The sequence below is a fragment of the Cololabis saira genome, chromosome 24, assembly GCF_033807715.1.
Source record: "Cololabis saira isolate AMF1-May2022 chromosome 24, fColSai1.1, whole genome shotgun sequence".
NCBI lineage: Eukaryota > Metazoa > Chordata > Actinopteri > Beloniformes > Belonidae > Cololabis > Cololabis saira.
Genome location: NC_084610.1, coordinates 2,966,844 through 2,982,500, shown reverse-complemented (window position 1 = coordinate 2,982,500; position 15,657 = coordinate 2,966,844). Strand labels below are relative to the sequence as shown.

The 15,657-nt window shown below is 39.0% G+C and overlaps 1 protein-coding gene across 2 annotated transcripts in view; it reads right to left on the bottom strand.

Moving 5' to 3' along the window:
* atp7b (ATPase copper transporting beta) overlaps positions 1 to 15,234 on the bottom strand; it is a 53,239-nt gene extending 38,005 nt beyond the window's left edge. For both annotated transcript variants that reach the window (XM_061716187.1, XM_061716186.1), the window contains exons 1-2: positions 15,059 to 15,234; positions 288 to 1,053 (exon numbers count right to left, since the gene is read on the bottom strand). In XM_061716187.1, the coding sequence (XP_061572171.1) occupies positions 288 to 1,053; positions 15,059 to 15,160 (868 nt within the window). In that variant the 5' untranslated portion in view covers positions 15,161 to 15,234. The remainder of the gene's footprint in view (positions 1 to 287; positions 1,054 to 15,058) is intronic.
* Positions 15,235 to 15,657: the final 423 nt, after the last annotated feature.

Here is a 15,657-nt window from a genome sequence, read left to right as displayed (position 1 = left end):
TGTTGCCAGTTTGTTGTCTCATGTCGAGTGTAGTCAAGTGTCGTCACGTCGCCGTATTAATTTGTACTTGCAGTTTGTGATAGATTGATCCTCCCAGAGAGCGCTTTTTGTTCAGCCTTTGATTTTCCTCATCAACAGTGTTCTCTGTTATTACCTTTTTGCTCCGTTTTTTTGAATAAATACTCTTTTGTTCCTGGAGTCGTGCATTTTGAGTCCTCCTTGAGTCAAGGCCCTTACAATATTAAATTTTCAAAATAAAACCACCACAGAGAATAAACGGTTCCTACCTTTCAGTGATGCGTCAAAGCCCATGTCCTCGATAGCCGCTCTCAGCTGCTCTGGTTCTGTCAGACTGGGGTCAAAGCTTATCGTTCCCTTTTCCTCCTTCAGCGACACGACTATGGACTTCACTCCCCCCATCTCAGAGATCCTGCCTTCGATCGACTGCACACATGAGTTACAAGTCATCCCTACGATCCAAACGGTGACAGTCTGGGTGGACGCATTCAACACATCGCTCTGCCAGTAGCTTAAATCTCCAGTGGACGTGGCCTCGGGTAATAAAGTGGCAGAGAAGCCCATCTCCTCGATGCTGTCTCTTAGCTCCTGTTGTGTAACGAGGAGAGGCTGGAACACAATCACAGCTAAACTGTCCAGAAGAGACACCCGGACATGTGAGACCCCTGGTAGATCTCCAACCCGTCCCTCGATGGCCTGCACACACGACTGGCAGCTCATGCCGTCCACTTTGACCTCCACTGCTGCTTCCACGCCACATCCCAGAGTCTGGAGCTGCAGGGCGATCTCTTTGGTCGTGGTAGCTAAAGCGTCATAGTCCACCTGGACCAAGCTGTCCGGTACGGACCAGATGACAGCCAGAACTCCACTTAGGCTGGTGAGTGTGGTTTCCACGGCTTGGTGATTGGAGTTGAGTCCCAGGAGTTTAAAAGTGGCTTTGGAGGCCGGTTTGGCTGCAGAGTAGAGCTCGCTCTGGCTCCCGTACTCGTAGGCCAAGTTGTCGAAGCCTTGTTTCTGGATGTTAGGGTCGTTATTCTGGAGGGATGAGAATGAAGCGTGTCAGTTCAGAGCTTTTACACGGCTGTAGACAGAAGGAACGTAAAGAATATACTGAAATGGGAGAGAGAACTACACCTCAAAGGTCATCCAACACAGATCAGGAACATCATTACACTGTTAGAACAATCATTACATTAAGTGTGGAGCTCATTGGAGACCAAAGCATGACTCAGCATCTGGCCTGTAGACACCTCAACATATAAACTGGGGAAGTCAATGTGATGACGTCTCATAATTTGTAATTATAAGGCCTTTCCTAGCAATTACTAGGTTTGGAGAATAATGATAATCCCCATCCTTCAATATCTAATAATCAGGGATGGGTAGTATTTATGATCCATGTGTTTAGAGTTAAACTACACATTCAAAACTTGCCCACAAGAAAGTTTCAGTTATTTTTTTATTTTTGTTTTATCCAAAAACCAAATACAGGACTGTCTCAGAAAATTAGAATATTGTGATTCTCTGTAATGCAATTAAAAAAACAAAAATGTCATACATTCTGGATTCATTACAAATCAACTGAAATATTGCAAGCCTTTTATTATTTTAATATTGCTGATCATGGCTTACAGCTTAAGAAAACTCAAATATCCTATCTAAAAAAATTAGAATATTCTGGGAATCTTAATCTTAAACTGTAAGCCATAATCAGTAATATTAAAATAATAAAAGGCTTGCAATATTTCAGTTGATTTGTAATGAATCCAGAATGTATGACATTTTTGTTTTTTTATTTGCATTACAGAAAATAAAGAACTTCATCACAATATTCAAATTTTCTGAGACAGTCCTGTATACTAACATGTGTTTAACATGAACGTTTATGCTTCAGTACTGCTTTCCTTTCGTCCTTCACTATGACATACGGAACATGCCCCCTGGTGTTCAACAGGAAACTCATTTTTGAAAAGCCTAAAAAGCCTAAGGGACTTTTCATACCTAAAAATGTAGAACAAAGTGCTTTACATATTTAAAAATAATACAAGTTAAAAAACAGACCACCGCCGCCCACATACATGCACATAAAACACAAATTAAAGCAGGCTGATCCAAGTCGTGGTGTTTTAAAATTTAAAAACCACCTCACCAAGGGTTTTTGAATTAACTTTGAAATAACTGAAAGGCGCCAGGTTTCTACGAAAGATGGTGCTCACAGAAGGAGGAATCCAAAGACTGGCCGGAAGGTTTCATTCACATCAACTATGTCACTGAGTTTGAAAAAGGAGGAATTTCTGTCAAACAATGACAACAAACAATGTTTCATAAACCTGTTGGGGGAAGGACTAAAACTTGCAGGGTTTGATGTTCACAATGCTCATAGAGATGCAGATGTGCTTATAGTTCAAACAACAGGGACAGCAGCATTGAAACAAAGAACTGTCCTTGTGGGAGATGACACTGACCTCCTCATTCTTCTGCTACACTTCTATCAGCAAGGAGAGCTGTACTTCATGTCTGAACCCAGGAAGTTGCCTTCGCCAAGACGCAGGTTTTTGAACATTGGGCATGCGAGAGATGTGTTTGGTGAGGATGTTAGCAACATCTTATTTGCACATGTCATGCTTGGCTGTGATACAACATCCAGAGTGTTTGGAGTTGGGAAAGGGGTATCTTTGCGTCTGAGTCAAGAAAACGACTCATTCAGAGTACAGGCCAGCATTTTTCAAAAACAATTTGCTACCAAAGACGAAATTGCTGATGCAGGGGAAAGGGCAATGATGCTAATATACAAAGGTGGAGAGACAGATTCTCTTAATGACCTCAGGCTGAAACGTTTCTACGCTAAGGTGACTGACAGCAAAACAGCTGTCCACCCTCGCAACTTGCCACCAACATCTTCTTCTGCCAGGTTTCACAGCTTCAGAGTGTACCATCAAGTCCAGGAATGGATGGGAAACTCACTACCACCTGAGGAATGGGGCTGGAAGATCCAAGATTCATTCCTCATTCCTGTCCATTCAGACCAGAACCCTGCTCCTCAATCGTTGTTGGAGCTTGTGTGCTGTAATTGCAAGTCAGGTTGTGGCACTATGCATTGCAAATGCCGTCGTCAAGGACTTGATTGCTCCCTAGCCTGTTCAGAGTGCAGAGGTGTGTGCGCGAATATGTCAGCACAACATTTGGATGAGGACATGGAGTAAATATTACATGTAGGCCTACAGTCAAGCTTGGTCTCATTTGGTTTCAGTCTGTGCTGATATGTATCGTAGTTTTTATGGAAAAATATTTTACTGAGACAAATTTGGATGGTGCAGAAGATTCAATGATAATAAACCGTTTATGACCTAATTTGATTGACTTTATTTGGATTCAAAAAAGGTAATTTTAGCTTAAGGGTACCCACAAAGGGCACATATACATTCAGAACAGGTCATTTTTGATGGTTGTATGTGAAAAAACACCATAGAAAACCAATGTGTAGACATAAATTATTTGAAAATAGCATATTCAGAAGTAGAGATGTATCATTTTTTTGTATTACGCTATGGCATGAAGGGCCCAAATTTCAACCCCTGAATTTACCTTGATCCACTAAGTATATAATGGTATACTTTTAATATAATATTTGGATGTCCCTAAGGATCACATAAAACCTTGAATGATTACTATTGCAATTTTCCCTGGGTCGAACCACAGATTGACTGGACTAGTATGGTAAAATTATGGTAACTCAGAGAGATGAGAGTCCCAAGGATAATAAGACATTTAAAACCAACCAAAAGGACTTTAAAAGCGATCCTGAAACCCACAGGAAGCCAATGCAGCGATCTTAAAACTGGTGTGATATGGTAACTGAAGTAACTGAAGGTGCAATATACTTAAGACCAGAAAGAAAGGGCGTTGCAATAGTCCATGGAGCTTGAAATAAAAGCATTAGGATCTCTGTGATGGCCAGGGAGAGAAAGGACGGACTCTGGCTATATTCTTAATATTCTCAAGATGGTAAAATCCTGTTTTTACGACTGTTTAATGTGAAGAATAAACCTTGACTCAGAGTCAAAAATGACGTCCAGATTTTTGACTTGGACATCATAAATTTCTTCATGTGAATAAAATGGTCTCGTTTATAAGTGTTCTTTCCCTTGTTTTCAGATTTTTATGCAAATGAGAAATTCTTATCATTCTTTTTTAAAGATTTTTTTGGGCTCTAGTGGCCCTTTATTGAAGTTGCAGACAGGAAGGGGGTAGAGAGAGAGAATGGGGATGACATGCAGCAAAAGTGCGCAGGCTGGGATTCAAACCGGCGACCGCTGCAGGACTGTAGTCTCAGTATATGAGCTGTGTCATCATTCTTTTTTTAGTTTATTATGATATATAAGTCTTATTGGAGTCAGGAGAGGCAGACTTCATTATATTGAGCTATTTTCTTTTCTTTTTCCTAGAAATGATTCTCAATATTAAAAATTGTTGGCTGCGTCCAAAATCCCACACTTCCACCCTAATTGAGTAGCAAAATGAGTATGTGAGATTTTTTAGTGCGTCCGAAACATTAAAACATACTCAATAGTATGGACTATCCATACTCATTCTGGAGAAATTTATTAGTATGGATTGATGGACAGTAGCTAAGCAGAAACTTCCCACAATGCAATGCAGCGGCATTTGGTTGATAAGTGATAAGTACTGTATATGTCATAAGTATAATATTAAGTATAATAATATTATTATATAATATTAATATTATAATATTCGTATATAATAATATTATATAATGTCATCTTGTTTCGGCCAGAATAAACGGTAAAGGGCGGAGCGGTGCTGCTACCGCCTCTGTGACAGGTTACCATGGTAACAACCCCCTCGCAACGGCAGGAAGTGCCGTGTGTGCTCTTAATAGTACGTCTGAATGAATGCATACTACTGATATTCACTCAAAAGTGTGCCGAATTTAAGTATACTTTTTAGTATATACTTTTTAGTATGGCATTTCGGCGCACCGGTTGTCTTTATGTTATTTTTTTGTTATTCCTGTTGTTTTTTCCCCATCATGGACAGACCACATGTTGGGCATTGATGATTGTCATTAAACGAGTGCTGGAGTAACAGGGCAATATGGGGGCTGGGGATTGACCCAGTGACCTTACAACTGTGGGACATCTGACTCTAAAGCCTGTAAATGTTGTTTATACAGAGAATAAACACATTTACACACTTCATATGTAAAGTTTTGTGCAGCAGATACTAGATACTAGAATGAATCCCGTTGACACCAGACATGAAGTTTCTGATGTTCCTGAAATACTGAAGAAGAGCAAAGACTTTGCAGAACACTGAAATATTTGTAATTTCCTGCTCCGTGTACAGCCTGCTGACTGTTTTCTTTAGACTTTTGTCCTCTGAGTCCATCAAACACAAGTGGAGTTGAGGAATCCGTCAACCGGCCGGTTCACTTTGGATTCCTGCATCCTCAGACCAACCAGAACCGGACGGTTGCCGGTGACGACATGATTCCATTCTTACAGCACCAGTCTGGAAACCTGAGGTTGTGTGAAAGTGATCACAATTTATTTGCTTAAGATGTGAAGGTATAAAGAGTTTAACCAGTACTCGAGTTGTAAAAAAATATCAGGGGGGATGGTGGATTTTATCATATGGGGACAGATACTTTGTGCTGATTACAAATAATATAATATATTACAAATAATAGCAGTGACCAAAACACCTGCAGAAATACTGCAGGAATGACATAGCAGCAGTTAAATGCAGCCTTCTGTAAGCTTGAAATATCCACTGGGCTTACATCAAATACATCAAAACACAACAATAAAAAACACTTTTCTGAACTTATCAATATGACTCTGTCCTTCACAGGATAAGTAAAATGGATCACTGCAAAAACTCAAAATCTTAACAAGAATATTTGTCTTATTTCTAGTTAAAATGTCTTGTTTTAGTAAAAAAATCTCATTACACTTAAAACAAGACTCATCACTGGAAAAAACAACAATTTTCACCTGTTTCAAGTAGATTTTCACTTGAAATAAGTAGAAAAATCTGCCAGTGGAACAAGATTTTTTTGCTTGTAATGAGAAAATAAATCTTGTCCCACTGGCAGATTTTTCTACTTATTTCAAGTCAAAATTTACTTGAAACAGGTGAAAATTGTCAAATAAGTTATTTTTCTGGTGTTATTTTTCTGGTGATGACTCTAAATGTTGAAATAGCAGTAAAACCACATTCATTGATGAAATGACATAAGGGACGGAAAGGAGGGATGACAGTTTTACAGGGGGGATGATTTGGACCGTTTTTATTTCAAGGGGGGATGATTTGGACCGTTTTTATTTCAGGGGGGATGATTTGGACTGTTTTTATTTCAGGAGGGATGCCATCCCCCCTCATCTCCCTCAACTCCAGTACTGGGTTTAAATCCACCAATGAAGGTAAAGTTTGGGTGAAATGTTTATTCCCGATGAATCAACAGAGCGCAGATCTTTTAATCCCTGCACCAGTATATATGGTTAAGACAGAATCAAACCTCTCTGAGTTCAACAAGTAATGTGGAACTAAAGACCACATGACTGGGCCTTGGAATAAGCCTCGCATCGTGACTGAGCTTAAAGGTGATCGCTGATCTGAGGAGAAAAGTCAACCTGCAGGAAAAGCTCTGCTGATAAACTTTGAGATCATTGTCTACAGTCCCTTTGTCTCCGTATCGTACTATTGTCATATATATAAAAAGAAAAGTTTCACTATCATTTCTGGTTTTAGTTTAGTCAAATCTTAAATAGGTGATGCCCTAACTGTACCTCTTATATGAGATTACACTAAAACTGTATGAATACACTGGGCAAAAAACCTAATATCCCAAGGAAAACAAAGATGTTTTACTAATGATATTATACATAAATTATACATAAATACATGAAATAAATATTTTCTCCGTAATTCAACATATTGCTATTATGTTATATTTATGTTTTTTTTTCTGGATAAAAAGATAAAGAGGTAAACTTAATTTCTCTGCAAAGCTAAAATTTTCTATTCTACACTATGGGCCTGATTTACTAAAGGTTTGCGTGCGTAAAAACGTGTGCAAACTTGACAGCACCCGCAAACCAATGTGCAAACCGATCTACTAACAGCGTGCAAAGAGGACTGCGTCTCTCAAATGAGCAAAATAGCACACGCTGTTCATTTAGTACTTTTGCCCTGATGAATAATCAATATGGGGCGTACCCGGCAGAAATCACTAAATACTGGGAGGGGAAAATGCAAATATGTCCATTTACCACATGCAATGAGATTTACCAAGCCCGAAAGTTTTTGCGGGGATTGTGATTGCGTCTGTATTTAATACGTTCGAAAGGAAGGTGCTAATCTCCACATGCAAAAGAAGAAATATTTTATTTGAATGTTAAATCGAGTATTATTCAGCAAAAGGTTGCCACAGGAGGCACATTCATTTTTTTATTTGTGATAATAAATAAATCACGTGTTTTCATGGAGAAAAAAGTGTTTCTTATTGTGCGCCTATACTTGTTCTGCAGTTGTCATACCCCGGTGTTGAGCCGTATTCAGCACCCCTGCCGTGAAAAGCACCCCCTCGTCTGACAAAAATTATATTCTCATTCCGTGTTCTGTTCATGTTCTGTTGTCCATTTACTGTTTAGCGTCCAGTTTTGTGTTAATGATTCATGTTTAAATGCGCTCATGGATTCGGGTAAAAAAAAGAAAAATCGGGTAAATGGTTATTGATGTCATTAATTAATAGCCTGCTTACTGTGTTGTCTTCATTAATATTTGTAAATATATATAATATAAACTCCTAAGTATGTGTTTGTGTGAGTGTGTATATATAAATATATTGAAGTGTCAGTGTGTTGTTTTTTTTCTTGGTCTACTTATCATTGAATATACGAGGGGGTGCTTTTCACGGCAGGGGTGCTGAATACGGCACAACAATTTGCCTCTTCCACTAATATCTCTAACTCCAACTCGTCAAATTTCATTTTGCGCTTGCGACTATATCCTGCTTTCCATCCAGACTCTCCATGGCACAAAGTTTGCGCCGCAAACCGTAAGACGCGCAACACCTCATTTAAATACTGAGGTTTGCACCTGTTATCAATTGCGCACGCGATCTTAGTTGATCACCCGCAAAACACACAACAACAGCACGTGCAAACTTTTTCAGTGCACACGCAATTTAGTACTCTTTATTTAGGATCTTAGTAAATCGGGCCCTATGTGTTAATGGTTGAGCATTTAGCTGCAGCTTTTAGTGGAATTAGTTCAAATGATTTTTACATTATATAGTCTTATTTATGTTATGTTATATTTATGTGTTATAACAACCAAAAAATGTTTTGGTGACAGACCTATTTCACGCTTTGCTGTGATTCAGTTGAAAACATGAAAATGCATCTCGTTTACTCAACAGTCGTCATCGCATCGAGTGGCAAAACGTGCAGTTCTTTGAATTACCACTAGGGGCTGGTCAGTCCCCATTGACTCCATGACTGGAAACAGAGGAACTAACTAACTTGTGTACTGAAGGAGCTCAGAAGTAAAAAAAAGCTGCAGTTCCGCGACTGACCACTGGAGACAACAGTGAGTCAGTCTCTACTGAGTGAAAATATTCACAGCCTGGTTCAAAATACAGGTTTGGTCTTGACAGCAGGCATTAACATGCATGGACACTGAAAGGCTAGTCAGGTGAATTTATATAAAGCAACACATTTGTTTATATTATGGGGTGTAAACTTTGATATGTAGTTGGCTTTCCTTATGACTGTGACACTGCAAAGTTCAGCAAAACAACCTTGAGTTCTTAGCAGCGCTGTGTCAACTAAATTGAGGGAAATTAAGAAGCATTTACTGGGGGAAAGGAGATGTTCTTGGAGATGCCAGGGATTGAATCTGGGACCACTGAGTTAGTTATTCTGGTCCATCATCTCCTCCTACAGTATCCATGGTAACCATGGTTGATTTATGGCGCTTTTCCACTAGCACCTACTCAGCCCGACTCGCTCGTCACGCATCATCCCGGCTCCACCCGTTTTGTGGCCGTTTGTTTTTCCACAGCCAGGTGAGAAGTGGGCAGGTTGGGGTGAAGCTGCTATGACGTACTTGATTGCGCAACACCTTTGTTCGTGTCGGCGCTGATCAGAAATCAGCTGGAGCCGCGAGCGGCTGAGAGTAAAACAGCCCGTCTACATCCCTTTTTTAATTTTCTCGACAGCCACCAGGTTTATGAACATCTGCACCTCAGAGTTGGATCATCAAACAGACGTTTGTGCTGTATAATAAAATCGCTGCGAGTCGCTCTCGCGCTGACTCCTGCTTCCTGATTCAAACGTCTGACGGCCACGCCCCCTGACCAATCAGTGGCGTGGAGGGTGATGACGTCAGATGTAGTGCCGGTGTTCTGAGATTTCTTCCTACCCATAATTTTTTCCTACTCGAGTTGACTGCGCATGCGTATAGCAGCAACTTCAGACTTCAGAAGGCCATAATATCCTGTTACCTGATCACCGCGGAAGAGAAAAGGTTAGTTTCTTGTATTTTAATACTTTGTATGGACAGTATTTAATGCATATATGTTTGAGGGACAAATCAAACGCATGTCTTTATGCCTGTGTGTGAGTGAATGTGCTTTTCCAGCTGTATTAAACAGCTGGAAAAGTTATTCAGTTTTGTGCCAAAAGCAGTGATGGAAATCAACAGGTAGAGCAGGAAATGGACAGACCACCAAAGGTTAACTGCAGCATCCAGCAAGAAGGTTTGATTGATTTTATTTATTATAATTTTTCGCTACGGTAGGAAAACATTTTAGGTAGGAAGAAATCTCAGAACACCGGCTCAGCCCGGTTAGAACCTCGGCAGGAAAGATACAGAAAAAGTATCTGCTTGGCACTGCTAAACCTGCCTCGGCCCGTAGTGGAAAAGCGCAAGACGGGGGCGTGGCGGGTAGAAGCGAGCTGAGTAGATACTAGTGGAAAAGGGCCAGAGTGTGTTTCCATTAGTGGGAGTTCTGTATAGACTTTTTCGGGGCCAAATTGTTGCGACGTGTCTCCATTAGCAGCACAGCTCTGCAGAAGTGACCGTCCTTCAGGAACCTTTACGGGGTGGAAAACTCTCCCGTAGTAGGATAGGTCGTCAGTTTGGCTTGAAGGAACTATCTGGCAGGTGCAGTCCTGCTCATTGGGATTTCTAAATTATATTCAACCCTCTATGTGAACTTAAATCATTTCAAAATAAAATAAACCTGTTCAAATAATTCACAATTCACAAACCTGTGGGTGATGTAATCGGAAAATCATGCAAAACATATAAAAAAAGTTTAATTCAATTAGTATTACTGAATAATGTTAAAAGATATTAAAACCTTTGCACTTTCCAAATGCTTCAGAATTTCAGAATAAAGTTTCTTCGAGTAAAGCTTGTTTTATTTTGTTTCACATGAGCAGATAGAACAAATTGGAGCTCTAGGCCCTGGAGCTCAACCGCTGCAAATAACAAATCCTGTTTATATCCAGCACGTCTTAAATAATGAGAAATGACCTCCGTTGGGAAAATGATAATTGTGCAGTACAGGAAACATGGAGCAAAACAAACAGTGAGATGTTTGTCGTTCAAAGTGCAGCAGCCCTGTCATAAATCTGTGTGATTTATCAAAGGTAATATTACTGGGAAATCTCACAGTTCTGCTCACATGTGATTGTCCCGGGTTTCCAGTCTGGGTGGTGTTTTCTGTTGCACAATGAAGCTGAATTCACTTCAAAGTTCATTTACCTTTTACAGAGACGAGGACACATGACACAACGGATATTCAAAGTTCACGTGTGTAAAAAGTCTTGTTGATCCAGGTACAAGGGAGATGATCCACAAAGAAGTTTGGCTTCACGATCTAAAGTTGTAACTTTAAGAGAATAAAGTCGTAATTTATGAGAATATAATTTATGAGAACTCTAACAGGAAGAGTTTCTTCTCCCTGTGTTAAAATGAGGAATATTGAGAATATGTGAAGTTATATTAATAATATATTTATAATATATTCAATATTACGACTTTATTCTCATAATATTACGACTTTATTCTCATAATATTACGACTTTATTCTCAAAATATTAAAAATTTATTCTCAAAATATTACAACTTTATTCTTGTAATATTATGACTTTATTCTCGTAATTTTACGACTTTATTCTCATATTATTATGACTTTATTCTCGTAATTTCCTTATTTTTTTTGTCTTAGTTTGGCCCTAATACTCTGTCGTAACTATGCACTGATCTGATCTTCTGATTAACTTTTTCTTCAGGGGGTAAAATTTCTTGATGAATCCCTTCAGAAAAAGTATGTAGCGGGAGGTGAAATAACTGAACTTCTTCTGTTTTCCTATGGTTTGTTTCGATTTTGGAGATTTCATGGAGCTGGGAAGCTTAATCAGCATTTCCTACAGTCTAAACAGTTGTCATGGTTACTTATTACCACTGGAAGACATCTGGAATGGACACCAGCAGACCCAAAGGATGGTTTATTATCATTCCAGAAGATAGAATTACCAGCAAAGATCTCTGAAATGATACAACTTAGAGTAAATGAAGAAAGAAAGCATTAACAAATAGTTCAAAAATATGTGTTTTGCATCTGTTTCTGGCCTCTGTGAGTAAACTGAGCACAGGATATTTCTTCAACAGCCCAAATCAAATTAAAAGTAAATACATGCTCCTCTTCTGGAAAAGAGGAGGAGTCAAGGAGACGAAATGAGGATGTGGAATTTAGGGCATGAAATACTGTGAAATACTGGTACACCGTTTCAATCAATGAATGTGTATTGAAAAGGTCAGGAGGAGATACGGAGGGACAAGACAGCAGCTCATTTAACTTGCTGATTCTTTTCGTCGGACAAGAATAATTTCATAAGAGTGACTCTGATGAAGGCGGAAGTAATCGCCAAAGCATGTCAGGTATTTAAAAACCTAAATTATTCTTGTCTGACGAAAAGAATCCGCAAGTTAAATTGTAAAGCCATGAACAAAATAAACTTTATTGAATCAGACAGCAGCTAAGTTCAGTTTTGTTCAATAAAAACAGACAGAAGACAGTTTGGACTTAAGGCCAGAGCTAAATGTGTAAGAAAAGGAGGCATGGAAAGCCTTGTCTTCAAAGACCAGAGGGAGATGGACGAGATCATGAGGTCTGTGAGGCGGCTGGCTGCTTTGTTGCTCACTGAGGAATCCTACTGACGTACTAGGATGGTGCTACACAATAGTACACATACATCACTTTACTCATCCTGCCGTGCTTTATTTAACAAAAATAAAGCAAAAAGTGAAAAAAAAATTACATGGGCTAAACCAGGAGTCAGCAACCCGCGGCTCTAGAGCCCTAGTGGCTCCTGGAGCTTTTTCAAAAATGTTTGACCTTTTTTTTCTTTTTTTTCTTCTTTTTTTTCTCTTCTTTTCTCTTTTTTTTCCTCTTTTTCTCTTTTTTTCTTCTTTTTTTTCTTTTTTCTCTTCTTTTTTCATTTTTTCATCTTTTTTTCCTCCTTTTTCCTTTCCTTTTTAATCTTGACATTTCGACTTTTTTCTCAACATATGAAACTTTTTTTTCGACATTTCGACTTTTTTCTCAAGATTGTACTTCAACATTAATCTCGACATTTCAACTTTTTTCTTGAAATTTTGACTTTTTTCTTGACATTTCAACTTTTGTTTCAACATTTCGACTTTTTTCTCGAAGTGCATAATAAAAAAAAAAAATCTCCCCCCAGTTCTAACTAATATAGAAACATGCAGCATGTGTTGCCTTCATTTTAAGGCCGATACAAGACTTTTAATTTTTTGCAGCTCTAGACATATTTGTTTTTTGCTCCAATAAGGCTCTTTCTACATTTTGGGTTGCCGACCCCTGGGCTAAACGAAGTCCCCCCTAACTGATGACAGGAGTTCAAATGACAAGTGCTAATCATCAGCAGGTGAGCAGACCTCTAAAAACCCGATACTACTCCTCCAAGCAACTTAGAGAAACAAATATTCACAAGTGGAGAGCATTCAAGCCATTTGGCACGACTACAATGAAATATAAGTAAATAAATAAATAAAAATGAGCCAAAGGTCAGACTATGTGATGCTGGAAGAAATACAGAAATTACAAGAGCTAAATATCAGACTCTACAGGCTTCTCTGAGTTAATGACAGCACAATTACAAAAAGATTAATAACAAAAATAAAAAACTGAAAATGAAAAGCTTGTTTGGCCTGTCGGGAGAAAGGTTACTGTCTGAAAAGGACAGAAGAACAAGTAAAGTTGGCAAAACTGCGTCTGAACAAGTCACAACACTTGTGGAGGCACGTCGTCATGACAGATGAAAGCAAGGTGGAATTATGTGGACTCAAGTCATTTAGACGCATCATCTACACAGCTAAAACCTGGGCCATGCACCAATCAAATGGATGAAAAAAGAAGGAATCGTGGGTCAAGACTTTCCCAGGAAAACTTTGGAACTCATTAGACTACGACCTTAAATTAGCAAACTCAATAAAAGCATACAAGATATTATTCAAAGCAAAGGTAATGGACACATAGAAGCACAATAAGCAAACAAAGAAGAATGCACACATGCATGAGATGAAATGACAACTTAAATTGGTTTTGTCAGTTTCTTTAGCATCTTTTCATTTTCTGTTTTCAGAGCTATCATTATTATTATTATCATTATATTACTATTATTACAGTTATTTAAGCTATTATTATTATTATTATTATCATCATCATCATCATCATCATCATCATCATCATCATCATCATCATCATCATTATTATTATTATTATTTTGTGTAACCTCATGATACTTCATTTGTTCTTTTTGTATATTCTATTCTGTTAAAAGGTGGGCAAGATAAACTTTATGCTTCAAGCCCAGATCTTTTCGGTCAAAATAATCACAATGTTGACCAGGGAAAACCCTGTGGATGTTTGTTGTCTTGTTTGTTGATTTTTATGCTTGCGATTGATTGAAATAAATATTAACTAACAGGTGCAGCTTATCCCCCAACAACCATAAACAGACCCCCAAAGACCAGAGGACAGTTCACTGATGTGACAGACTGATAAAAGTCATACAGGAAGTAACTACTTCCACTTGTTGCTGATCAAAGTGGAACTATTGAATTATTGGGTAGTTAAGGCTGATTTATGGTTCCGCGTTACACCAACGCAGAGCATACACCTTAGGCCCTGTGTTGATTTAACGCAGAACCATAATTCAGGCTTTATTACCCACTTTCTTTTCCCCACAAAGTTTCACAAAGTTGTCTTTCAGATCAGATCGCCTGATTTTTGTTTGTAAAACTTTTGAAGGTCGAGTTCAGGTGTCTCCCACCTGCTCGAGGAGATTAAATGTACAGGACTGTCTCAGAAAATTTGAATATTGTGATAAAGTTCTTTATTTTCTGTAAAGCAATTAAAAAAACAAAAATGTCATACATTCTGGATTCATTCCAAATCAACTGAAATATTGCAAGCCTTTTATTATTTTAATATTGCTGATTATGGTTTACAGTTTAAGATTAAGATTCCCAGAATATTCAAATTTTTTGAGATAGGATATTTGAGTTTTCTTAAACTGTAAGCCATGATCAGCAATATTAAAATAATAAAAGGCTTGCAATATTTCAGTTGATTTGTAATGAATCCAGAATGTATGACATTTTTGTTTTGTTAATTGCATTACAGAAAATCACAATATTCTAATTTTCTAAGTCAGTCCTGTATGTATTTTCTGCTGCTGTCATGAGGCACTAAAGTCAAAACTTTCAGGATAAAGGCTGATTTATGGTTCCGCGTTACACCAACGCAGAGCCTACGGCGTAGGGTTCGCGGCGACGCACACCGTACGGTGCGCACGACGCGTAACTTACGCCGTATGCTCTGCGTCGATTTAACGCAGAAGCATAAATCAGGCTGAAGAGACGCGTCCCCGGAGGTGCATGTGTGCAGCTGTTCCGCAGCTGTCCGGCGGCCTACCTTCCCCTGACACTCCTCCAGGGAGATCTGCTCCCCGGGACCCGGGCCGGGGCCGCAGGCCTCCTGCCGGGACCCGGGCCTGGGGGACTTCGGGGAGAACATGTCGGAGCTTTGTCTCTCCGGCGGACGGAGCTGCGGGGGAAAGTCCGCGGAGTGACGCGGATCCTGCAGGTGACACAAGACTTTCACGCTGCTTTTAAAAAAACAGATCAGAGAGGATGCATGAAGGCAGGGTGGCCAAAGTCTAACGTCACATGACTTTTCTTTTCTTTTTTTTTTTGCATGCTGGGGCAGAAAGTGAAAGGAGCAGGCATTCAAAAGCTAAAACCTCTGGGATAAAACATCAGCACACTGAATGTAATACAGGACTGTCTCAGAAAATTAGAATAGTGTGATTTTCTGTAATGCAATTACAAAAACAAAAATGTCATACATTCTGGATTCATTACAAATCAACTGAAATATTGCAAGCCTTGTATTATTTTAATATTGCTGATCATGGTTTACAGTTTAAGCAGAGGTGTCAAGTACCGAAGTACAAATACTTCGTTACCTTACTTAAGTAGAAATTTTGGTTATCTATACTTCACTGGAGTAAT